The 25,274-nt window shown below is 40.6% G+C and overlaps 2 protein-coding genes across 3 annotated transcripts; both read right to left on the reverse strand.

The window, feature by feature from the left end:
• Positions 1 to 1,257: 1,257 nt before the first annotated feature.
• On the reverse strand, positions 1,258 to 7,553 carry LOC138959893 (caspase-7-like). The gene is made up of 6 exons (XM_070331565.1): positions 6,961 to 7,553; positions 6,731 to 6,794; positions 4,071 to 4,387; positions 3,124 to 3,368; positions 2,506 to 2,704; positions 1,258 to 1,753 (listed from the first exon to the last, which is right to left on the reverse strand). The coding sequence occupies exons 1-6, from the start codon at positions 7,127 to 7,129 to the stop codon at positions 1,518 to 1,520; spliced, it is 1,230 nt and encodes a 409-aa protein (XP_070187666.1). The 5' UTR covers positions 7,130 to 7,553; the 3' UTR covers positions 1,258 to 1,517.
• An 8,075-nt stretch (positions 7,554 to 15,628) lies between these two features.
• LOC138959892 (caspase-7-like) lies at positions 15,629 to 24,675 on the reverse strand. Of its 2 annotated transcripts, XR_011453821.1 has the most exons (8): positions 24,439 to 24,675; positions 22,743 to 22,991; positions 21,156 to 21,219; positions 19,793 to 20,097; positions 18,342 to 18,592; positions 17,687 to 17,915; positions 16,111 to 16,517; positions 15,629 to 15,976 (listed from the first exon to the last, which is right to left on the reverse strand). XR_011453821.1 is itself a non-coding variant. In XM_070331564.1 (7 exons), exons 2-7 carry the CDS (start codon positions 22,957 to 22,959, stop codon positions 16,285 to 16,287), a joined length of 1,299 nt encoding a protein of 432 aa, XP_070187665.1. In that variant the 5' UTR covers positions 22,960 to 22,991; positions 24,439 to 24,675; the 3' UTR covers positions 15,629 to 16,284. The 2 variants fall into 2 exon arrangements, 1 of the variants encoding a protein (XP_070187665.1); XM_070331564.1 differs by having other exon boundaries at positions 15,629 to 16,517.
• Positions 24,676 to 25,274: the final 599 nt, after the last annotated feature.

The following is a 25,274-nucleotide window of genomic DNA, read 5'->3' on the forward strand; positions in this document are numbered from 1 at the left end:
ATATATTATGTAGGAATGGATATCCTCCAGAAATATTAAATTCTACTGCAGTGGAACCCCCCTTTTAAGACCTCCAAAAGTCGGGTCTTATCATAGACTGATAGAGGGAGTCTTTTCACAGAGGTTATAAAGAAAGTCTTACAAAAGGAGCAAGTCTTAAATAGGAGGGGGGGGGGGGGGGGCGGTGTCTTAAAAGGCAGTTCCACTGTACAGCGTACTCAGTTTGAGATATAGGCATTGCAATAAGCAACATTCATGAACACAGAGGAGCATTTCAAGTACTCTGTACCCTGGGGTATTTCTTCACACATACAAAATAGAAATATTAACTTCTAACGCATTTCCCCTTTTAGACAGCCATGTGACATAGTTGGCAATGGAGGTGACCAAATAGAAACGAATCCACTCAAAAAACGCACATTTTCAATTCACTAAAACTTATTTGGTTGAATATAACAAACAAACAAATTTCTTTTGGCTCGTGTAACATATCACATAAAAACACACTCAGAACACATAGACACATGATATATAAGTAGTTATTTTGATCACTTTTTGTCGCATCATTTGTGTGCTTGCACTTTCATCATGTCGTTACATTTTTTCTTCAGTTAAATCTGTTGCTGGCTTACACAGATGGACATTTTTAAAACCATATAAAAAGATTGTAAACCATGAACACGTTTCTTTATGGCCAGACTGTGCGCCAGACATAAAAACTATGCATATTTATTACTTTAGGTACACTCAGTGTAAGTAACTGGCTGTAAATGTACAAATAGCATGATTGACACTTTCGGGTCTATTCCTGAGTGGTGATGGTGCTGCTCTTGTCACGGTTAAGCTGCAGTACATGTATTGTTCTGGGCAGACTGTAATATGCACACGGTAAGGCTAACTGATAACATATTACATTTTCATCCTATCAAACATACTCTTTTTTTGCAGTAAAATCTGTGATGTCTTTTTATACTGTCCCTGCAGTACCATTCAAGCATTCGTCAAATGTCTTCAACAATAGGGGTTTTGCATACGTGTAAAACCAGAGTTTGTTCATCTAAAACCTGCATTATTTTTATACTGTGCATTCAGTCACTACTGATACTTCTTCTTCTTCTGCGTTCGTGGGCTGAAACTCCCACGTCTACTCGTGGTTTGCACGAGTGGAATTATACGTGTATGACTGTTTTTACCCTGCCATTTAGGCAGCCATACACCGCTTTCGGAGGAAGCATGCTGGGTATTTTCGTGGACATGGATTACAGGATCTTTTTCGTGCGCACTTGGTCTTGTGCTTGCGTGTACACACGGGGGTGTTCGGACACCGAGGAGAGTCTGCACACAAATTTGACTCTGGGAAATAAATCTCTCGCCGAACGTGGGGACGAACTCACGCTGACAGCGGCCAACTGGATACAAATCCAGCGCGCTACCGACTGAGCTACATCCCCGCCCCACTACTGATACTGACTTGATGGTCCTTTCCTCAGAAAAAGTACACATCTACATCTCCTCCTTTATTTCTTTGAAAAGTAAACATCCTTCACCAGCATGGACTGCAGGACAGGTACCTGCTTCTTTCCAGATATCTTCAGATTCTTCTTATCATAGGACTCGTATCCCTGGGCAACCATCCTAGCAACGCGGGTCAAGGCCTGGGTCAAGGACATACTTGGGGTCAATTGCTTGGTGAACACAGTGTGCAGAGACTGCACAAACCACGTCCCAGAGCCTCTGCGCCATGCAAAATGACCTGAAGCAGAAAAAATTGAATAAAATGCTAGACGTCATGCGGCTAGGACAAGGTAAGACCCGGGTCAGGTGCACAGTAAGGTCAGGTGCACAGTAAGGTCAGGTGCGTAGTGACCACAGTGTGCAAGGACAGCATGAGCCATCAGCGAGATGTTCTGCAACATGCATGGTGACCTTTTCGGAACACATATGAATGCACCAACACACTCACACACACACACACAAGCACCCACACTGGAATACAATTAATAGGTAAATTACAATACTATGCAAGCACACACACTCACATGCACACGCACACACACACACACACACACATGCATACATACAAATGCACACACACACACACACACACACACACACACACACACACACACACACACACACACACACACACATTCAGTGAAATCGTAGATATGCAATGATGTTGCCGGAATTTGAGATGCAAAATACTCACCGTCAGCTCTCTTTCTTCTTCATGTCCTCCCCCCCGACCCTACCCCCCCCCCCCCCCCCCAAGTTCTTTCCTTTCAACCAATGTCCCCACTTCTCGCCCCCACTTCTCGCCCCCACTTCCCCCTCCCCCCCCCCCCCCCCCAATTCTGAAAAGCCAATCAGATGTCTTGTTTGGCAAGTTCCCCTAATAATTTAAAGTCAACCGTTATTGCTGAGAAACGATTTCCAATTCAGTAATCAGCCCTTGACCCGATCGGTGTGCTTATTTTGTTTCATAATCTCTCAAAGCCAATATACCTGGAGGGGTAGCGTACATGACGAGAAAATCCTTGAAAATGGGAGCTGGAGAGACAACGGTTGGCTCGTCCTGTTCCTGCTGATCATCATCGTCATCCAGCTCCTGTGAGGGATTGTCTTTCTTCTCGTCACTGGAGCGTGCTTTATCCGGTACAATGGCAATGTCGACACCATCATCGTAAGCCGTTCCACGACACGCCTAGAAACAACAGAAAAGACAAAGAAACAATGGAGAAGACAAAGAAAAAATGGAGAAGACAAAGAAACTATAGAGACAACATGCAACAGAGAAGATAAAATCCTTATTTACAATTTACAGTGCTTTCAAACCGGATTGTAGATTTTTACAACTTATTTAAATTAAAAAAATCAACAACAAAAATCATCTGAAAAGCCTCTCTCCTAAAACTACACTCTTGCTAGCATGCATGTAACATACTTGCACACAAGCACACTCACAGAATAAACACATAGTAAATTACACGCACATACACACACAGAATAAACACACACACACACACACACACACACACACACACACACACACACACACACACACACACACACACACACACACACACACACACAAGTGAACACACTATCTTTCTCTAAACATACTTGTAAGAAAAACAGGCGAGGCTTCCCAACAAGACCAGGACACATTTCGTCTTGAAAGGCCTTTGTGACCGACTCTGTCAATATCACACAGCCATCCACACCAAAAATGAGGTCCTTCTGAATTTTGTCGCCACTTGGAATGGTTTGCTGATCACAAGGAAAATTTTCAAGTTTTTCTGAGTCTCCATGGGACATGATGGCTACTGCTAGACAGTTAGCGTTGTCATGATCATACTCATCCGCCTCTGAAACAAATCCACAATGCAATTTTATTTACTGATCATATTGTGCAATAAAACCTGCCCAGGTGACAACCTTACAATAACAACCACCAAAGCAAAGTGTTTTACATTAAATTCTACAACATGTTAAATATTTCAACCGCCCAGTATGCATCTCGTTACTCCCCCGTATCGTTACTCCCCCGGCTCGTTACTCCCCCGGCTTGTTACTAACCCTAACCCTAACCCTAAGCCTAAGGGGGAGTAACGAGCCGGGGTAGTAACGAGCTGATCCCATCTGAAAGGTATGCAATGAAAGAAATTCATTATTAAACCATGTTTTCATATGTCTGATTTGACACAAATACACATACATACCATAAACTCGATATGAATTTAGCATGAAATGCATGTTAAGTTCAGATTAAACAGCACAAGTTCCATCTTCGGAGAATATTACATGTACTAGTGCAGTGATCCGATAATGGACACAAAAGTTCTTCATTCTAGTGCTTTTTGAAACAGAATGACTCAAAGTGTGGTGCAAATAAAAATAAGAGACACAATATGTTTACACAAAGCAGGGACCTATATTTAGATAGGTCTATGCACAAAGTATCTGATGTTGTGATTTGGACCATACCTGACAGATTTGGGTTCACGCAAAAAAAACTGACACATAGCTTTAGAAGAGAGGATGGGCTGGATGCCGGGTACACTCCCTACCTTTTTTCAATATTTTCATCATCTTTTTAGCTGTTTGATTATGGTAGCACTTGACGTCAAACTGAAGTTCCTCGAACATCTCTATCAAAGCTGTCGCGTCTTTTGAAGAGCCAGGGCGATCAGGCAGATAGGACTCTGGGCGGAACGTTTCGTTGTTGATGATGAGTGCCCGCCCACGTGCAGGGTGCGTGAAGTTGTACACGTCATCTGTCGCGTGGTCTGGCTCGTCCAAGTCTAGTGCTGGATGTGATGGTGCGGGTGGTTGTGAGAGTGATGATGTGGGCTGCTGGTTGTCTCCCTTCCCTTGATCGCCAGACCTTAACATCAAACACACACACACACACCCACACCCAAACACACACACACACACACATACACATACACACACACACACACACACACACATATATATACACACACACACACACACACACAGGCACACCGTCACAGTCACACACACACATGCACAACGTGTTGTTATATTTAGTCAAGTTTTGACTAAATATTTTAACATCGAGGGGGAATCGAAACGAGGGTCGTGGTGTATGTGCGTGCGTGTGTGTGTGTGTGTGTGTGTGTGTGTGTGTGTGTGTAGAGCGATTCAGACTAAACTACTGGACCGATCTTTATGAAATTTGACATGAGAGTTCCTGGGTATGAAATCCCCGAACGTTTTTTTTTCATTTTTTTGATAAATGTCTTTGATGACGTCATATCCGGCTTTTCGTGAAAGTTGAGGCGGCACTGTCACGCCCTCATTTTTCAACCAAATTGGTTGAAATTTTGGTCAAGTACTCTTCGACGACGCTGCCCTACACGCCACCAGGCGTGAAAGGCAGTAAGTAAGTAAGTACTCTTCGACGAAGCCCAGGGTTCGGTATTGCATTTCAGCTTGGTGGCTTAAAAATTAATTAATGACTTTGGTCATTAAAAATCTGAAAATTGTAAAAAAAAATAAAAATTTATAAAACGATCCAAATTTACGTTTATCTTATTCTCCATCATTTGCTGATTCCAAAAACATATAAATATGCTATATTTGGATTAAAAACAAGCTCTGAAAATTAAATATATAAAAATTATTATCAAAATTTTTTTTTCGAAATCAATTTAAAAACACTTTCATCTTATTCCTTGTCGGTTCCTGATTCCAAAAATATATAGATATGATATGTTTGGATTAAAAACACGCTCAGAAAGTTAAAACGAAGAGAGGTACAGAAAAGCGTGCTATCCTTCTCAGCGCAACGAATACCCCGCGCGCTCTTCTTGTCAATTCCACGTGCACTGCCTTTGCCACGGGCGGTGGAGGGACGATGCTACGAGTATACGGTCTTGCTGCGTTGCGTTGCGTTCAGTTTCATTCTGTGAGTTCGACAGCTACTTGACTAAATATTGTATTTTCGCCTTACGCGACTTGTTTTTTTTACTAAAGCAAATATCTTATCTTATGATATAGCTGTTTGGACCTCACTGTCAGCGGAATAACATAAACAAGTCGCGTAAGGCGAAAATACAACATTTAGTCAAGTAGCTGTCGAACTCACAGAATGAAACTAAACGCAATGCAACGCAGCAAGACCGTATACTCGTAACATCGTCAGTCCACCGCTCACGGCAAAGGCAGTGAAATTGACAAGAAGAGCGTGGTAGTAGTTGTGCTGAGAACGATAGCACGCTTTTCTGTACCTCTCTTCGTTTTAACTTTCTGAGCGTGTTTTTAATCCAAACATATCATATCTATATGTTTTTGGAATCAGGAACCGACAAGGAATAAGATGAAAGTGTTTTTAAATTGATTTCGACAATTTAATTTTGATAATAATTTTTATATATTTAATTTTCAGAGCTTGTTTTTAATCCAAATATAACATATTTATATGTTTTTGGAATCAGCAAATGATGGAGAATAAGATGAACGTAAATTTGGATCGTTTTATAAAAGAAATATTTTTTTTACAATTTTCAGATTTTTAATGACCAAAGTCATTAATTAATTTTTAAGCCACCACGCTGAAATGCAATACCGAAGTCCGGGCTTCGTCGAACAATACTTGACCAAAATTTCAACCAATTTGGTTGAAAAATGAGGGCGTGACAGTGCCGCCTCAACTTTCACGAAAAGCCGGATATGACGTCATCAAAGACATTTATCAAAAAAATGAAAAAAACATATGGGGATATCATACCCAGGAACTTTCATGTCAAATTTCATAAAGGTCGGTCCAGTAGTTTGGTCTGAATCGCTCTACACGCACGCACACACACACAGTACACCACGACCCTCGTCTCGATTCCCCCCTCGATGTTAAAACATTTAGTCATAACTTGACTAAATGTAACAAACACCATCTCTTGATAATCTTAACATTATGATGTAGCTACTTTTGGTTCTCTGGCTAAACTCGTTTTCGACTGACAATCACGAACAAAACATCGTACCATGTTTGAAAATGACTTTCTGGACCGTGTGATTGTAGCCGTGTACACACGGGAACAGGCGCACACGGCACTTAAAAGCACACACACACACACACTCTCTCTCTCTCTCTCTCCCTCTCTCTCAGTCTCTCCGTCTCAGTCTCTCCCCCCCTCTCTCTCTCTCCCTCTCTCAGTCTCTCTCACTCTCTCTCTCTCTGGGGATTCCACTGGCACTGTACCTGGTAAAGAAGCGTTTCACTGCTTTGTACTTCTTCTTGATGGTCTTGTTGATGCCATCAGCTTCTGGGAAACGAAAGTCGGAAAGGATTTATAACTTGTTTAGTGAACGAAAAAGCTTTGTTGTGTAAAATAAACTTGAGTCAATTCAATTCAATCAGTTATCTCTCTCGATTCCTCCTTCCCTTTCTGTCTCTATCAATCCCTCTCTGTCTCTCTCCCTCTCTCTTACCATCATGTAGTATATCTTCCTCTTCTCCAAATAAACCACCATCACCATCTTCATCCGTCGTTTCACCCTGTCTCTGATGTTCTTCTTCTGCGCCTCTCTCCTCTTCTCCTCTGAAAGTACTATCCTTGCCACCACCACAACCCGCACTATCGCCATGGCTGTCATCCATTGTCAAGTTCGGCGAAACTAATTCAAGCTCCCTGTCTCAGATTCACAGTTCGAGTCTTTCCGTTTCCCAGCCAGTAATCTTCTTCTTCTTTTCGATCGCCGATCACACTTGGAGTCCAGATCTTGAGATATAATTAGTGGTCCTCTGCAGCGCAGCCACTGGCCCGTACAGCTTGTTGTGCAGGGACTCCGGCAATGGCCAGATTTCCTCTCTCAGCACCTGGTGGTTCCTGCAGTCTCGTAGGATGTGGGCCGTGTCCTGCTCTGCTTCTCCACAAGAACCAGCCAGTAATGATCAACAAGTTCTCAGTGCCGGCATTGGTCACGTTTATTATTAAATCCACAACTTCCCGAACAGACTGCTAACGTTCCAAAATCATTTCAGAATCTTGTTTTTTTATTCACGTTATATGTTTGTATACATGTCTCAAACATGAACGCCCGGCCAACAATCAATGACAAAATAATCTATACTGTATAATATGTCGATCTACTCAACAGGTGTTGCTTTCCGGGAAAAGTGACTGAGCCAGTGCGTGCACTGTAGGCATGTCTGAAAGCAGACATTCAAATCCGAAAGTAGGCATGTGTATTTTAAGATAACATGCATATATGTCTGTACACACTGCAGTGTGTACAGACGTATGCGTCAGATGCACCGAGAGTGGCTTCCTTTTCAACACACTCAGTGACAATATCTCCTATCAATATTAAATGGTGCTCCTCTGTTGAGTCTCTCTATATATATATATATATACGTACGGTAAGTGGCACGGGCCATAGTTTGTTGTTGTTGTTTTTTTGTTGTGTGTGTGTTTTGGGGGGAGAGAAAAGGGGGGAAGCGGGGGTGTGGGGGCTTTGTGTAGTGAAGGAAGACGGGAAGTATCCTTAGCGGATTATGACTTTATTCAGTTATTCTGCAGAAAAGACAAATGCTGGAGATAAACCGTTCTTTTCTGCAGCATTTCTGCATAATGTCATCTTTCGCCGAAGCAGCGTTTTTTTCTGCAGCAAAACATTTGACTGCAGTAAAATTGAAATCAAGAATGCTGCAGTAAAACGGTGCTGTTGTTTTACTGCAGAAAACCTGTTTACATTTTTTCTGCAGCATTTTGTACTGGCTCTTGGCGGATCATGACATTATTCAGTTATTCTGGAGAAAAACCGAAATGCTGGAGAAAAACTGTCTTTTCTGCAGCATTTCTGCATAATGTCATTTTTCGCCGAAGCAACGTTTTCACTGCAGTAAAACAGTTTTTCTGAAGCATAATGTTTACTTGGTTTTCTGCAGCATTATTGCGATTAACTTTTTCTTCAGAATAGTCTCTGACAGTTTTTCTGGAGAAAAACGAACGACATTGTAAAGTAGCGTTTGTATTCGTCGCCCCCTGGGATTCGTGTCACGCACAACTATTGGTAATTCTGGATGAGTCCATCTCTCGACAGAGGAGGGCTCGCGTGCTCCAACATCATAATGAGCCAGTACAAAATGCTGCAGAAAAAATGTAAACAGGTTTTCTGCAGTAAAACAACAGCACCGATTTACTGCAGCATTCTTGATTTCAATTTTACTGCAGTAAAATGTTTTGTTCCAGAAAAACCCGTTGCCTCGGTGATAGATGACATTATGCAGAAATGCTGCAGAAAAGACAGTTTTTCTCCAGCATTTCTGTTTTTCTGCAGAATAACTGAATAATGCCAAAATGCTGAAAAAAAAGTGTAAACAGTTTTTCTCCAGTAAAACAACATCACCGTTTTACTGCAGCATTCTTGATTTCAATTTTACTGCAGTAAAACTGTTTTACTGCAGAAAAAAACGTTGCTCTCGCGAAAGATGACATTATGCAGAAATGCTGCAGAAACAAACAGTTTTTCTCCAGCATTTCTGTTTTTCTGCAGAATAACTGAATAAAGTCATAATCCGCTAAGGATAGGGAAGTGCCATGTGTCAGTTCTTATGACCCCCGTCAGACCAGAAAACCAGAAACAAATAGACTGCCAACGTTCCAAAATTCAGAATAAAAAAGTAAGAAAGTGTATGTATAATTGGAACGTTACATTTATAACAAAACAAAACGTTACGTTCACTGATCTTTGACCCAGTGGTCTCTTAAGTCTTTTAAAATAATGTTTAGTCTCGCTTGTGTCTTCAGGGCGAGCTGCTTGGCCTTTTTTTTAGATAAGATTATTTTCTGTACTACAAGTGTTTGTCAGCTTGTTGCCATAAGTAGAATGGGGGGGGGGGGGGGGGGGGGGTGTAGGCAACTGACTGTTACGAACTTCGACACATTGATGCTCCTGTTATCATAAGCATTTCTGCATGCAAATGCATGAATATAATGTGAGTAGCCCGTGTGCGGTTTTTAGTGAAATTTGGTCCTGTTAGTGATTGAGATGTTTTTATATTTAGTCAAGTTTTGACTAAATATTTTAACGTAGAGGGGGGAATCGAGACGAGGGTCGTGGTGTATGTGTGTGTGTGTGTGTCTGTCTGTGTGTGTGTGTAGAGCGATTCAGACCAAACTACTGGACCGATCTTTATGAAATTTTACATGAGAGTTCCTGGGATTGATATCCCCGAACGTTTTTTTTCATTTTTTTGATAAATGTCTTTGATGACGTCATATCCGGCTTTTCGTGAAAGTTGAGGCGGCACTGTCACGCTCTCATTTTTCAACCAAATTGGTTGAAATTTTGGTCAAGTAATCTTCGACGAAGCCCGGACTTCGGTATTGCATTTCAGCTTGGTGGCTTAAAAATTAATTAATGACTTTGGTCATTAAAAATCGGAAAATTGTAAAAAAAAAATAAAAATTTATAAAACGATCCAAATTTACGTTCATCTTATTCTCCATCATTTTCTGATTCCAAAAACATATAAATATGTTATATTTGGATTAAAAACAAGCTCTGAAAATTAAATATATAAAAATTATTATCAAAATTAAATTGTCGAAATCAATTTAAAAACACTTTCATCTTATTCCTTGTCGGTTCCTGATTCCAAAAACATATAGATGTGATATGTTTGGATTAAAAACACGCTCAGAAAGTTAAAACAAAGAGAGGTACAGAAAAGCGTGCTATCCTTCTTAGCGCAACTACTACCCCGCTCTTCTTGTCAATTTCACTGCCTTTGCCATGAGCGGTGGACTGACGATACTACGAGTATACGGTCTTGCTGAAAAATGGCATTGCGTTCAGTTTCATTCTGTGAGCTCGACAGCTACTTGACTAAATGTTGTATTTTCGCCTTACGCGACTTGTGTTTTAACCCGCCTGACACTGCGAGGGAATTTTCCTTGTTGTTATAAGGACATTAAAATCTTTGAGTCTTGAATATGTAAAGTGTGTGTGTGTGTTTGTGTGAGTGAGTGTGTGTGTGTGTGTGTGTGTGTGTGTGTGAATGTGTGTGTGTGTGCGTGTGTATGTTTGCATGAGTATCTGCTATAATTCACATCAAAAATAAATTGTAATGAATCCAATCACTGTGCACAGCTTGAAAAGGACATTTCTTTAATGGAAAAAGTCATGGTAAAAACTTTAATTTGTAATCTCTTCAAAACAAACACGGAATGGCTTTCAAAACATTTCTGGTCAAAAACAGGGTGAGACCAAGGAATAAAAGTCCAAAGGCACACAACTTGCCAGGCTAGGGCTGCAAGCATGGTTTTGTTCAGACATTGATTTAAAATTTTTTAAAAAAGTACATTCAAACACATTAACACCAGATATTTTTGAAAAGATTGTTTTTTTAAACGCTCCAATTTAATTTTCAGGAATAAATTCGCTTTTGGGGTGTCTTGCTGAGAAAAAACAACAGCTTAAAGGTTTGAACAGAAAGCTCACAGCATGTATACATTTATGATTAATTTTACGATCGTAGTACAAAGCAATGTCACATTCAAAACATAACAACTTTTTAAAAATACAGTACAGCTCTTTGAACGCACGCCAAACATTCCTCAAAACCTAAAAGTCTACACAAAAAACAACAACTATTTACTGTCACTTTAAGAGTATGTGGTATATAATTTACATTTCAGGCAATTAACATACTGTTATTTTGTTTTCAAAAATCATCCATGAGTTGACATAGTCTTTCTTTTTGATAAGTCAATTATCCCACTACAAATCTGTCATTTACACTTGCATGATAAATACTTGTACATGTTTCTTGGTCATACATATAGTTGTGTAGTACAAGTCAAGAGTATTAAAAATATTGCTTTCGATGTTATGTTCACATCGAACTGCTTGTGTATTTGTGCTCCACAACAGAATTGACAAGAATATCTTTGTATAAATTTGACAAGCATGAATATTGGCACTGATATTTAACATTTCACTAAATCCATACCAATAAAATAAGCAGACTTCATTGATATTTGAAACAAAGCAGTGATAACTGATATATCAACTATCAAAAATATTTGTAAATGGATATCTCTGTATACATATCACAAATTGTGTTTTGCATAGTACTTTTGATCGTACATGTCAGCTACTCAACCCTTAACAGAAGTAAGGAGCGTAAGTAATTGAGGCAGAGTGCTTGAAGGTACAGTCCAAATCTTGAGTAAACAGTTCGGCCTACGACCTTAGATCTTGCCAGGCTTTTACATGGGGCAAGACCATCCCTCTGCTTGGTCACATACCAAAAGTGAACAGCCTGGGTGATGTCTGTGCACAGTGGACATTTTTTTTATGAAGCAATTTTGTAAAAGTCACCATTGTCCTTTTAAAAAAACTGATTTCTTTTTTAAATCACAAACAAATCGCCACAGCAAGCAATGAGGGTGTTGATTTTGGTATGTGACCAAGTGGAGGGATGGTCTTACCTCATGTACAAGCCTAGCCAGATCCGAGATGTTGAAGCCAACAGTTTGTGACTTTCACACAAGATCTAATGACACAGGAAAGTAAGAGTTCTAAACGTAGACTTAACCGTAAAGAAGAGTTCCATGCCGTTGAACCGGTCTCCCAAAATGAGGATGAAAGTTGTTGATTCATTTCAATTCTTCTTATTCTCTTAAGCATCAAATTAATTGTGCGAAGTTGACTTCGCAAAGTCTACTCCACAAAGCTGGCGACAAAAAGCTTTGACACTGTGACACTGAATTTGTGAGGAAAAAGACTACGCAAAGTTGACTTCAGGCTCAATTAAGGTCAGTCTTTATAGATAGGAGATTAATCTCATTCCACAAAACTCTCACTGCCATTGTTGTGGACATTTAAAGTGCTTCCCTTTGTTATTACAAATCTACAGTGTGCAAGTTTTCACTTTAATTCCTATATCATGCATGACACGAATGATGTTACCAGGTACTGGTACAAGTAATAAATTACCAATTCATGTTGTAAACTTTGCCACTGTTACAAACAGCACATGATCCAGAGCATTGCATTTACTAAGGTAAACAGTAAATTGCTTAAAGGCTATTCAATGAACTTTACTTAGTACGTTCAAAATTAAAACAAAATCATAACGAGACATTAGAACAATGCAATCTTTCTCTCCAAAAACTTTAGAAACTGTACATTTTCACACACATGCACACACACACACAGCATCAAAGAAGCAGACATAAAATATCATACATGTATAACTAATGGTGTCAAAACCAGGAACATTAATGTTTAGATATGAATAAAACTGAACAAAACCGACAATATTTCATGAACAAAATAAGTTAACTACAACAGAAAACTACAACAAAATTATGAGCAGACTGTACAAAATTGCACCAACTCAACATACACAGTAGGAGGAGAAAGCATACACACTGATGAAAAAACACAATACAAAAACAACAACACATCTATTATCTGTGACGTACCTAAAGCAATAACTTTAGCCCTTTAAATAAAAATTACTTCCCTTGGACTGATGAGCATCGTTTTGAGTATTCTAACAGATAAGAGCAAGCTGGTTTGAAGATGTTTCACTGAATGTAAGATGCTGTAAGTAAAAACAAGGAAGGTATTTTTTCCCTCCGAAACACTAAAAGAAACCCCAAAAAACATAACACACGAAAGAAACTATTTGTGCTAAGAAAACAAATCCGGGTTGAGATCTCTAATTATAACACGGAAAACAAGTCAAGTTGGAGATCTCTTTAAAACAGTTTGGTGCTGATTCAAATATCCCACATTCAATAAAATCTACGAAGATCATCCTCTGGTCAGGAAAACTATGAGTTATCAACACTTCAGGGGAATGTATTTATCTTCAGTAATTGGAACGCCTCAAAATCAATCAAAACACATGCAACAAGGAAGGGCATTAAAGTTGGAATCTTTGGCGTCACACGACCAAGGTGGCCACTTTCATAACACTGATAGCTGCCAATACTGACCACGGTATCGCCACCGTATCGCACAATCACCGACAATCATCTCTTAAATCTTTGGTGAAATCGTGGGACCTCGCAAGTGACTTGGCGCCAAGAGTCACTTACGAGGTTCCACGATTTTACCGACAAATTGTTAGCCCGTTTTACCAAATGGTCTTTCTTTATTTGGTGTTTAACGTCGTTTTCAACTGTTCAAGGTTATATCACGACGGGGAAAGGGGGGGGATGGGATAGAGCCACTTGTTAATTGTTTCTTGTTCACAAAAGCACTAATCAAAAAATTGTTCCAGGGGCTTGCAACGTAGTACAATGTATTACCTTACTGGGAGAATGCAAGTTTCCAGTACAAAGGACTTAACATTTCTTACATACTGCTTGACTAAAATCTTTACAAACATTGACTATATTCTATACAAGAAACACTTAACAAGGGTAAAAGGAGAAACAGAATCCGTTAGTCGCCTCTTACGACATGCTGGGGAGCATCGGGTAAATTCTTCCCCCTAACCCGCGGGGGGTATTTAAGTGGACAGACAGACAAACACTTCTGGAACAGGAGACATTTACAGACCATTGGGTGACATACCTGTGAATGTAACATTTTGTTTTGTTTCTTTTGTTATGCTTTGATTGTGTCGCTTGTGTCTTATGAGCGAGCTTGCGGACAATTTGTCAGATAAGTTTATTTTTTGCATTATAAGTGTTTGACTGTCTGTCCACTTAAAAGACCGCTGGGTTGAACTGTAACGTTTTGTTTTGTCATAATTAAACATTCTGATAACATACCTTTCTTGTTTATTGGTTTGGTTTTGTCACAAATTAAAACTTCCAATATCTACCATTCTTGTTTTTCATTCTGATTTTTGGAACACTAGCACTGATTACATCTGTCTTTGGATGACAAGGTGGGAGCAGCTGTACTGGAAATGACAGGTTGCTGCTCAGCCACGAAAGATGCTTTACTCGGGATCATATAAACAGGATCATATTGGAGAGGTCTACTGCAAGGAACAAACTGACACTGGTTTAGCTGTACAGTGGTACCTGTGATGAGGGGTACCATGGAGACAAGTTACAAGTGTCCCTATACAGCAGGTGTCCGGCGGGGATGTAGCTCAGTCAGGGCGGGGATGTAGCTCAGTCAGGGCGGGGATGTAGCTCAGTCAGGGCGGGGATGTAGCTCAGTCGGTAGCGCGCTGGATGTGTATTCAGTTGGCCGCTGTCAGCGCGAGTTCGTCCCCACGTTCGGCGAGAGATTTATTTCTCAGAGTCGACTTTGTGTGCAGACTCTCCTAGATCCTCGGTGTCCGAACACCCCCGTGTGTACACGCAAGCACAAGACCAAGTGCGCACGAAAAAGATCCTGTAATCCATGTCAGAGTTCGGTGGGTTATAGAAACACGAAAATACCCAGCATGCTTCCTCCGAAAGCGGCGTATGGCTGCCTAAATGGCGGGGTAAAAACGGTCATACACGTAAAAGCCGTGGGAGTTTCAGCCCATGAACGAACAAACAAACAAAAAGCAGGTGTCCTCTCATGGCAGATCTACTTCAGTCAAGTTTATAAACAAAACAAGTCGCGTAAAGCGAAAATACAATATTTAGTCAAGTAGCTGTCGAACTCACAGAATGAAACTGAACGCAATGCCATTTTTCAGCAAGACCGTATACTCGTAGCATCGTCAGTCCACCGCTCATGGCAAAGGCAGTGAAATTGCGCTAAGAAGGATAGCACGCTTTTCTGTACCTCTCTTTGTTTTAACTTTCTGAGCGTGTTTTTAATCCAAACATATCATATCTATATGTTTTTGGAATCAGGAACCGACAAGGAATAAGATGAAAGTGTTTTTAAATTGATTTGGACAATTTAATTTTGATCATAATTTTTATATATTTAATTTTCAGAGCTTGTTTTTAATCCGAATATAACATATTTATATGTTTTTGGAATCAGCAAATGATGGAGAATAAGATGAACGTACATTTGGATCGTTTTGAAAATTTTTATTTTTTTTTTACAATTTTCAGATTTTTAATGACCAAAGTCATTAATTAATTTTTAAGCCACTAAGCTGAAATGCAATACCGAAGTCCGGGCTTCGTCGAAGATTACTTGACCAAAATTTCAACCAATTTGGTTGAAAAATGAGGGCGTGACAGTGCCGCCTCAACTTTCACGAAAAGCCGGATATGACGTCATCAAAAACATTTATCAAAAAAATGAAAAAAACGTTCGGGGATTTCATACCCAGGAACTCTCATGTCAAATTTCATAAAGATCGGTCCAGTAGTTTAGTCTGAATCGCTCTACACACACACACACACACACACACACACACACACACAGACACACGCACATACACCACGACCCTCGTTTCGATTCCCCCTCGATGTTAAAATATTTAGTCAAAACTTGACTAAATATAATGACAAGAGGAAGTTTTGTAACATAGTCAACACTGCCCTGGCGTTCACCTCTTGGTTACGATCACCTGCCCCTTACCGACCACCCCAACGAACTGTTTCTTTCTATATCATTTACCTTTCTATAGCGACCACCTGTCCCTTACCGACCACCCCAACCAGCTGTTTCTTTCTATATCATTTACCTTTCTATAGCGACCACCTGCCCCTTACCGACCACCCCAACGAACTGTTTCTTTCTATATCATTTACCTTTCTATAGCGACCACCTGTCGTTCGCGATCGCTTTGGGTTGGTCCCTTGGGTGGTCGCAATAGACAGGTCCGACTGTATTCTCTTTAACTTATCGTACCCCAAAGCATCACAAAATGTTGATCTATTTGTCCGTAAAGTAAACATCTTTCACAAGCATGGACTGCAGAACAGGTATCTGCTTCTTTCCCGCTTGCATTGGTATGTCGCTCTTGGACTCGTAACCCTGGGCAACCATCCTGGCAACGCGGGTCAAGGCCTGGGTCAAGGACGTGTGTGGGGTCAAGTGCTTGGTGAACACAGCATGCAGAGACTGCACAAACCACGTCCCAGAGGCTCTGCGCCATGCAAAATGACCTGTGGCAGAAAAAAATAGAATGAAAAGCCGGACGTCACGTGGTTAGTAAAAGAATAGTAAAACATTTTCCCGCATACAATAGAACCCCCCTTTCAAGACGTCTACAACTTGGGGGGAAAAATCAGCTCTTAAAAGGGAGGGAGTCTTCTTCTTCTTCTGCGTTCGTGGGCTGAAACTCCCAGGTACACTCGTGTTTTTTGCGTGTATGACTGTTTTTTACCCCGCCATTTAGGCAGCCATACGCCGCTTTCGGAGGAAGCATGCTGGGTATTTTCGTGTTTCTATAACCCACCGAACTCTGACATGGATTACAGGATCTTTTTCGTGCGCACTTGGTCTTGTGCTTGCGTGTACACACGGGGGCGTTCGGACACCGAGGAGAGTCTGCACACAAAGTTGACTCTGAGAAATAAATCTCTCGCCGAACGTGGGGACGAACTCACGCTGACAGCGGCCAACTGGATACAAATCCAGCGCGCTACCGACTGAGCTACATCCCCGCCCGGAGGGAGTCTTAAAATGAGGATACATTTACAGAGGTTGTCAACAGAAAATCTGAAAAAAGCAATGTCTTAAAAAGGAGTAATAAAGTCTAAGAGAGCAGGGGGGAAGGGGGGTGGGGTGGGGGAGGAGGGGGTCTTTAATTAAATGTTCCTGGGACAGCATCCTAATCAAGAGTTGCATTAGTCATTGCAGGTCACTTTACAGTATTGGCCTCTTGTCATTATCTCAAGTTTCTTTGTGCCTGCTAGGTAATTCACCTGGGTCCACACACTCAGTTCACCTGGGTCCACACACTCAGTTCACCTGGGCCCACACACTCAGTTCACCTGGGCCCACACACTCAGTTCACCTGGGCCCACACACTCAGTTCACCTGGGCCCACACACTCAGTTCACCTGGGCCCACACACTCAGTTCACCTGGGCCCACACACTCAGTTCACCTGGGCCCACACACTCAGTTCACCTGGGCCCACACACTCAGTTCACCTGGGCCCACACACTCAGTTCACCTGGGCCCACACACTCAGTTCACCTGGGCCCACACACTCAGTTCACCTGGGCCCACACACTCAGTTCACCTGAAGGACAGCTCTTTTTGTCAAACACTCTATCATCACTGCCTCCCCCCCCCCCCCTCCTCCCCGACCAATTAAATTTACCTACCTGGTGTGGTGGCATACATGACCAGAAAGTCCTTAAAGATAGGGGCAGGAGAAATGACGTTTCTCTCGCAGTGACGTGGCCGGCTACCCCTGGTGTCTGTTGCGTCCGACTTCTTGCCTTTAGCGTCTGTCTCTTCTGAATTGTCCACTTCATCGTCATCGCTGGAATCAGGGGCGTCAGGCACAACAGCAACCTCCACACCATCATCATAGTCAGCCCCGCGACAGGCCTGCAAACAAACAGGACAGCACTTACAGGTAAGCTTTACAACCTTGTACAGTGTGAAATCATGAGTAACAATGTAAAGCTGGATATTTGTCTTTGTTGTTAGCGTCGTTTCATCTTTGTAATTTTCACTGAATAAGCTTTTGCTACAATGATCTCTCTTGGAAAGACGCGATTATTTCCCTTTGGAAGATGCAGTGTTTTCCTTGCTTTGCTAGAGCTACCAGCGCACTATTAGTATTAGTGTTACTCTAGTCTGTTAAAACAGATGTTAAATATGCAGTACAAAACTTTAAGAATGTACGCACAATTTTCACCACGGGAACAGACTGCATTAAAGAGGGGACCACTTTAACACACACAGACATGTGAACACCTTGTAACAATACACTGATCCATCCAGCTACACACACACACCCTAAAAAATTACCTGCAGGAAAAAAAGCCGAGGTTTTCCAACCAGCCCAGGACACCGTGAATCTTGGAACGTGCGCATCACCGACTCCGTGAATATGGGATTGCCGTCCACGCCAAAAATGAGGTCACGCATAACTTTGTCACCGTGGCGATGTGCCTTCTGATAGTAATAGCTGTCGCTCTTTTCCTGCTGCTGGGAGTCTCCGTGAGACAAGATGGCCACTGCAATACAGTCTGCGCTTTGGTGGTCGTAGTGATACGCCTCTGTTAGAAATACAGGGGATATTTCATTACACAATAGTCCAAGCAAGAACAATTAAGATGCATATACCAAAGCTAGTCCCTGTCAAGAAATTAACCTGAAATCAACTGAAAAAGTTATTTCAGCACACACTCAAATCTTATATGTATGGATATATATATGCATCAACATGTGAATGATGTATGACTGCCATCTTCACTGGTTTTAATGCCATCTTCTCCCAAGTGTGGTGGTAAGACATCGGCCTCCTAATCGGAAGGTCGTGTGTTCGAATCCCGGTCCCTGCCGCCTGGTGGGTTAAAAGTGGAGATTTTTCCAATCTCCCAGGTCAACTTATGTGCAGACCTGCTAGTGACTTAACCCCCTTCATGTGTACACGCAAGCACAAGACCAAGTGCGCACGTAAAAGATCCTGTAATCCATGTCAGGGTTCGGTGGGTTATAGAAACAAGAAAATACCCAGCATGCTTCCCCAGAAGTATAGAGTGCTGTCCCTTCTGCACCGAGCGGCTGCATTTCAGGGCTCTCTCATATTTCGTACTGTGCGCCTTGAGTCTCCTTGTGGTGAGATATGTGCGCGATATAAATTCTTGTATTATTAAACAAAATCTGCCAAATCTAATGACAGTACATAGCAGTGGTGAGCACTGTAGGTACTTTTTCAATTAATAGCGAACATATCAACTGAACATTTGATTAACCTTCTTGGGGCCATTACGATGTCAGAGGCTGACTAAATCTCATAAAAGACAGCTGGCACAGTTTGTGCATTCAATCATTAATTAACAAAACTTAAAAAATTCTTATTAAAATGGATTAATACATAAAAGATATTTGTATTTTTGACCAAAATATGACATTAGAGAAAGATCTTGAACAATGGTAGAACAAGTTTTTGACCAAAATATGACATTAGAGAAAGATCTTGAACAATGGTAGATCAAGGGGTTGTCTTGATCTGTCTGAAATGTCATAGTTTGGTAAAACATTTAAATATTAAATATGATAATTATATATCATTATTCTTTAAAAAAAAAATAAAAAAAAGAACAGAGTGCCATGAATACCAAAACAAAATGAAATTTAAATAATAAAGCTCAGCTAAGGGAAACTGCCTACTTTGTATGCTTTTAGTCATTCTGACACACATAATATATTCAACAGCTGATAAAGAGAAGCACAACCCTGACATTATGGACTACCTTTCTCCAGCGCTTGTTTCATTTCCCCAGCAGTCAGGTTGTTGTGGCACTTCACATCAAACCCAAGTTTCTTGAACACCACTTTCAACGCTTCTGCATCTTTGGACGACCCTGGGCGGTGACCGAAAAAAGACCCTGGCTGGAATGTTTCGTTGTTGATGATGACGGCCCGTCCACGTTTCGGGTGTGTGAAGTCATACACTTCTGCGTCGTCTTTTACGGGGGCTGGATGTGTAAGTGGCGGTGAAGGCGACTGTGAATGTGTTGTCTCATTGTCTCCCTTGCTTTCTTCCTCAGAGTCGGACCTACACAAACCACACACGGACCAACTGTAAACTGTTGAACAACAAAATGTAAACTACAAATAATACTACAATCTGCTTACGAATTCGGAACAGAATGCCTGCGAACGTTCCAAAATCAAAAATTACAAAAACCAAAATAATTAATTTATGAAATGTTTGAAAATAGACGAATTTTGGAAATATAATCCTATCACTGCTACATGACCGTTCGGCAAAGTTATGCCGCTTGAAGCTCGAACAAATATTTTGACTTCCGCTTCCGGCCAACACGTGCTCCAAGTAAACAAGCAAGGAGAGAGGAGAGACATCGGTCCAAACATTATGCATTGCTCTTGGGGAAAGTGTGGTCCTGATACTGATAGTGGATACCCTGCACGCGTACGGAACGTCAGTTTCTGCCTATTTGAGAAACGTGACATTACACGTCAGTCACCAGTAAGAAGTTGTGTCTCAAACACGTGTACAGGAACCACGTGATGTTTTCCCGAGTAAAGCAAGAGAACTCACTCTTTCACAACCCATACAAACCCGACGGAGTTATTTCAGGAATTCGTCTATTGACAACACAATAGCTTCAGCTTCCAAGTAAAAGACCCAAGATAAATCTTTGTTTCCTTATTATTGCGTGTCTGTCTGTGAAAATCCCAAAGATACATATACTAGAGAACGTTTGGTGTTGTCAATTATTAAACATTCCATAAGTTAAGCTTCTTAATTTTTTTAAACTATTTTCACAAATACACTTAACCAAGATACTGTTCTCTTTTCTTCATGTTTACTTCCCTGGCACAAAATATACTAAAAAGAAAAATGAAGCAATGCATCAACCTTTCATGGACTCACTGTCAGAATCTTTTAAATGTCCAAATTTGCTCACAGTTTGAGCAGCTGAGTGGTATTCTCCGTTATTTAACACGGAAGAGTGACATGCCACTTTGCCAGAAACATTGACATTTCCCACCCAAAGGATGAATTCTAGCAACAACAACAAAAAACATTGGACAGAGATTTACTTTCCTTTTGATACACACACAAAATTTCAATATAAAAGCAATTACCCCAAAAAGAACTGCTTTACTGCCTTGTATCCTTTCTTGAGCGCTTTTTTGATACCCTCAGTTTCTGAAAGTAGAAGACAGTGTTCTGCTGTAAACGTCAAATACCATTTACCTTAAGTAAAACAAGTGAAAACAAAAACATGTCAATTGTCATGATTATGACATGATCAATGACGTACAAACTGGAAAAACACACATAAAATGTTTGATTTGCTGTGAAAGAGCTCTAGTAATTGACAAGAAATCAAGCGTATGATATTTTTCTGGTCAGTGTCCCTGTCAGTATAGTGTCACATGTCCAGGTAGGTTGTTTAATGGAAAGGTTTGCCTTTGTAAACTTAACAAAATCAAGCTGCAAGTACAATAATCAAATTACTCTTGAGTAAGGCTTGGAAGACTCACTGCTACAGGGGAGCCTTATTTTAAGACCTTCACAAATCTGAGAAAATCAGGTCTTGAAAAGGAGGAAGTCTTACTAAAATGGAGGTCAATGTACAGAGGTTATTAATAAATTGTAGAATTACGGAAGGAGTTACGGATAGAATGAAAAACCAAGAATGGTATGTAATTGGAACATTTATCATTGACAAAACAAAACGTTACATTTACAAGTACGTCGACCCAAAGGTATTTGAAATAATTATAACAAAACATACCTTGCCGGAATATTGCAAGCGAGCCACACGATACTGAGATAAGCCATCATAAGGTCTCTGTTTCATAAGTGTTTGTATGTCTGTCTACTTCAAAGACCTTTGGGTCGACGTCCTTGTAAATGTAACGTTTTGTTTTGGTTTAAGTGTCAGTTTAGACGAACGATAAACTGTTTTTAAACTGAAGGTGAGGCGATGGTATTTAGGACTGGACAAGGATGGAGAGGGAAGGGGAAGGAATGGAGATAGCGGATGTGGGCGGGACGTAGAAGTAAGAAGGGAGGGGGAGTGTGTTGTAGTGGAGGCTTGGCGCCAAACGATTGTGGCGAGAGTGCCAGAGGATGTATGCTCGCTCAATAGCAAAGCAGCAGCAGCAGCAGCAGCATTGAAGAGCGCAGGTCAGCTAGTGAAAATGATGTTGTCCCACCAACCAACCCCTATCTACCCCCATGGCAATTTGCTGGATTTCGTCCTGTGTCGAAAAAGACTTCTACTATGCTTTATCAAATGCATTGATGTTTGCTTCTTATTACCTTATCATGTTTTCATCGTACGTTTCCATCGTTGGACTTCATCCAATTGTGTATTCTTAGACTTACACTTCATTGAAAAAGGGCAGCTTAGATGTTTTTGCTGAACAACATGTTGTAATTGGGAGGGGCGGGTGCGTCGAGGAGCGGAAGTTTAAGCGTGTTTTATTTATTTTCCTTGCACACACGTTTCAGACAAAAACAACATATAGAACGATAACAAGCAGACTGCTTATGGACACGTTCTAAAAATGATAAGCAATGCAAATTCCGATTACAAAATATGGCGAAGGGGTTCCACTGTAGTGTATTGTGCAAAACTTCTGTGGGCCCATCATGATCTCATGTGAAATTTCATTATTTCTCTCCCCCCCCCCCCCCCCCCCATCTATATTTTCTCTCACCATCCCACTCTGTGTCCTCCTCTCCCTCTCCTTCAGATACATGTACCTCCTCTGCCTCATTCTTTGCTGCAGCATTTTCTTGTTGTTTCTCTGGTGTCTCTCTTCTCTCCCCTTCCTTGGAATCACCACTGTCGCTTATCTGCAGCGTGTGTTTCAACTGGTCAGCACAGCCAGTGGCATCTGTTGAACTGTCTTTATCTCCTCTGCCGTCATCCATGGTTTGGTTCTGCTATGTATCTGAGGACACGTCTGTCAAATGCAGAACATTGGTGTGACTGTGTCCGTGGATGGTGTGTGTGTTCAGAAACAAATTCGACCACATGTGATTTATGATGTTATTTCACTTTTCACTTGCTTCTGTCTTTCCCATATTAGCATCATTTCTCTTGTCTCTCTCTCCCCTACACACACACATACATACAAACAATTACACATGCGCACACAGAAAGACAGACACACACTCACAAAGACAGACAGACAGACAGACAGACACACACCCACACCCACTCTAGCTGTTTTATTTCTAAGTTGAAAAACAGGAAGCGCTGGCACTAGCTGTATAATTTCACGACAAATACTATTAAGATCGTGATGAAGTCGGCTAAAAGGAGAATTTATTGTTAATCGCCAATGTTTACCCTACTTCAGTCTAACACTGATCAAATACACCGTTTTGAAACAATGACAGGACATACAATGATCAGTCATCCAAACACTACTTGTCTCCGAAAACCTCCGAAAAACCCATCTAGACTAACTAAATCTATCTTCAAAGTGAAGTGTTGGACATGCCTGTGAAAAGTAAGCCTGATTCAAAAGTAAATTTTAAGGGGCTTATTCAGTTATTGTCCGTCAGGTCTTAATTGCCTATATTGGACATGAATTGGTTTATACGATTCGAGTTTTACGCCCTCACGGCTTTTTGATGTTTGTGTGTATAGGTGGTATCAGCCTGATTCATGCTACATGCACCCTTATATTTGTGTTGAGAGCCGGATTATCGACGAAATCGATGCAACAATTTCAATGCAAGGGAGGTAGATCTAACTCTTGTTACTCGAAAGCACAAGTATTGATGACGTCATGTGATTAGTGCTTCCGCTCCTTCGTAAATCCTCGCACAAACACGAAAATAAAGCCATGAAGTGATGAACTGTGAAAGTTGCAAATATAAGTCATGATTGCAAACAATTATGTAACAAAAAACGATCTAAGGACGAATTTTCTTATTTCTGATGAGGTTTTCGGAGGTTTTCCGGGTTTTCGGGGTTTTTTTTGAGACAAGGTAGTACTGTAGTACCGCTCTTGGGTCAAAGACAAAGAGAACTTGTCAAACAATGAACATGTTTCTTAACATATCACATAATTATGTCTTTTGCAACGTTAAGGTCAGAATTGTTACTGTTTGTTGGATTAACAGCAGACAACCATTCAACCATTTATCTTATCTCGTCAAGAAGTTGAAAGAAACATACATCACTTCAAATTGTTCAATACTATTAATATTATCTACAGTCTATGAATCTGCTGCTGATGGCATAACATTGCCATTGGCATGTCATTCGTACATGTAAATTTCGTTTAGATTCCCAGTAAAATTAATTCTTTCCCTGCAGAAAAGAGGGTATCTAGTTCAACAAAGATGTTACGGTAGCAATAAACCCACAGGTTGACCAGCAGATCCTGTCAAACTTACCCTCCGAACAAGTTACGGGTTGCCACAACTTTCGAAACAAAGCGGAAGTTTATGCAGGTGCTTCTGCAAGGGAAATAACTCTCGTTACTCTGCATGTTTAGCGCAGTTGAGTTGATGATTACTCTTTCACGCTTTTGTAGCAATCCACATTGAAACTTTGGCGGAATGATTGAGATGAGTTTTTTCTTTCTTTTTTTTTCTCTTTTTCCTGTTTTTGTTTGTTGCTTGCCTGTTTGTTTTATTGTTTATTTTCATTCTAAGGACAAAAAATAAGAGAGAGAGAGAGAGAGAGAGAGAGAGAATGAGAGAAAAAAGCCATAAAAGATTAAAAAAAATACATCAATGTAATAAAATGCACAAATTAATGTTTACCTAAAAATATGAGAAAAAAAATCAACTGTGATTATCTGTTGTTTGTTTGCTTATTTGTAGGACACTATTTTGTTGGTTTGTTTTTTTGCTGTTGTGAATGTCAACAATTAAACCACACTGAAACTTTTGCCGGCAGGTTTAAATTAAAAAAAAAACCACTTTTATCTATCCATTTATTTTTTTTATTATCTGTTTTAATTGTTTCTTGCTTGCCTGTTTGTTTTCATGCACATTCAAATTGGATGAAGCTATTCTTTAAAAAAGTCAATCCAGCTTCTAAAAGGTGGCAAATAATCAGCCAGTGCTAAAGGGCCCACACTTGACTAATGAGCTGTGATTGTCCAAGGGTAGCCTTTGTCAGCCTGAGGACTCCATCAGTGACACCATTTACTATGGCGTTCTTAGCAGAAGAAAGTATCAATAAGAATTGACTGTTGTATGCTTGATTGACTGAGATTAAAAAG

Source organism: Littorina saxatilis, linkage group LG2, assembly GCF_037325665.1.
Source record: "Littorina saxatilis isolate snail1 linkage group LG2, US_GU_Lsax_2.0, whole genome shotgun sequence".
Lineage (NCBI taxonomy): Eukaryota > Metazoa > Mollusca > Gastropoda > Littorinimorpha > Littorinidae > Littorina > Littorina saxatilis.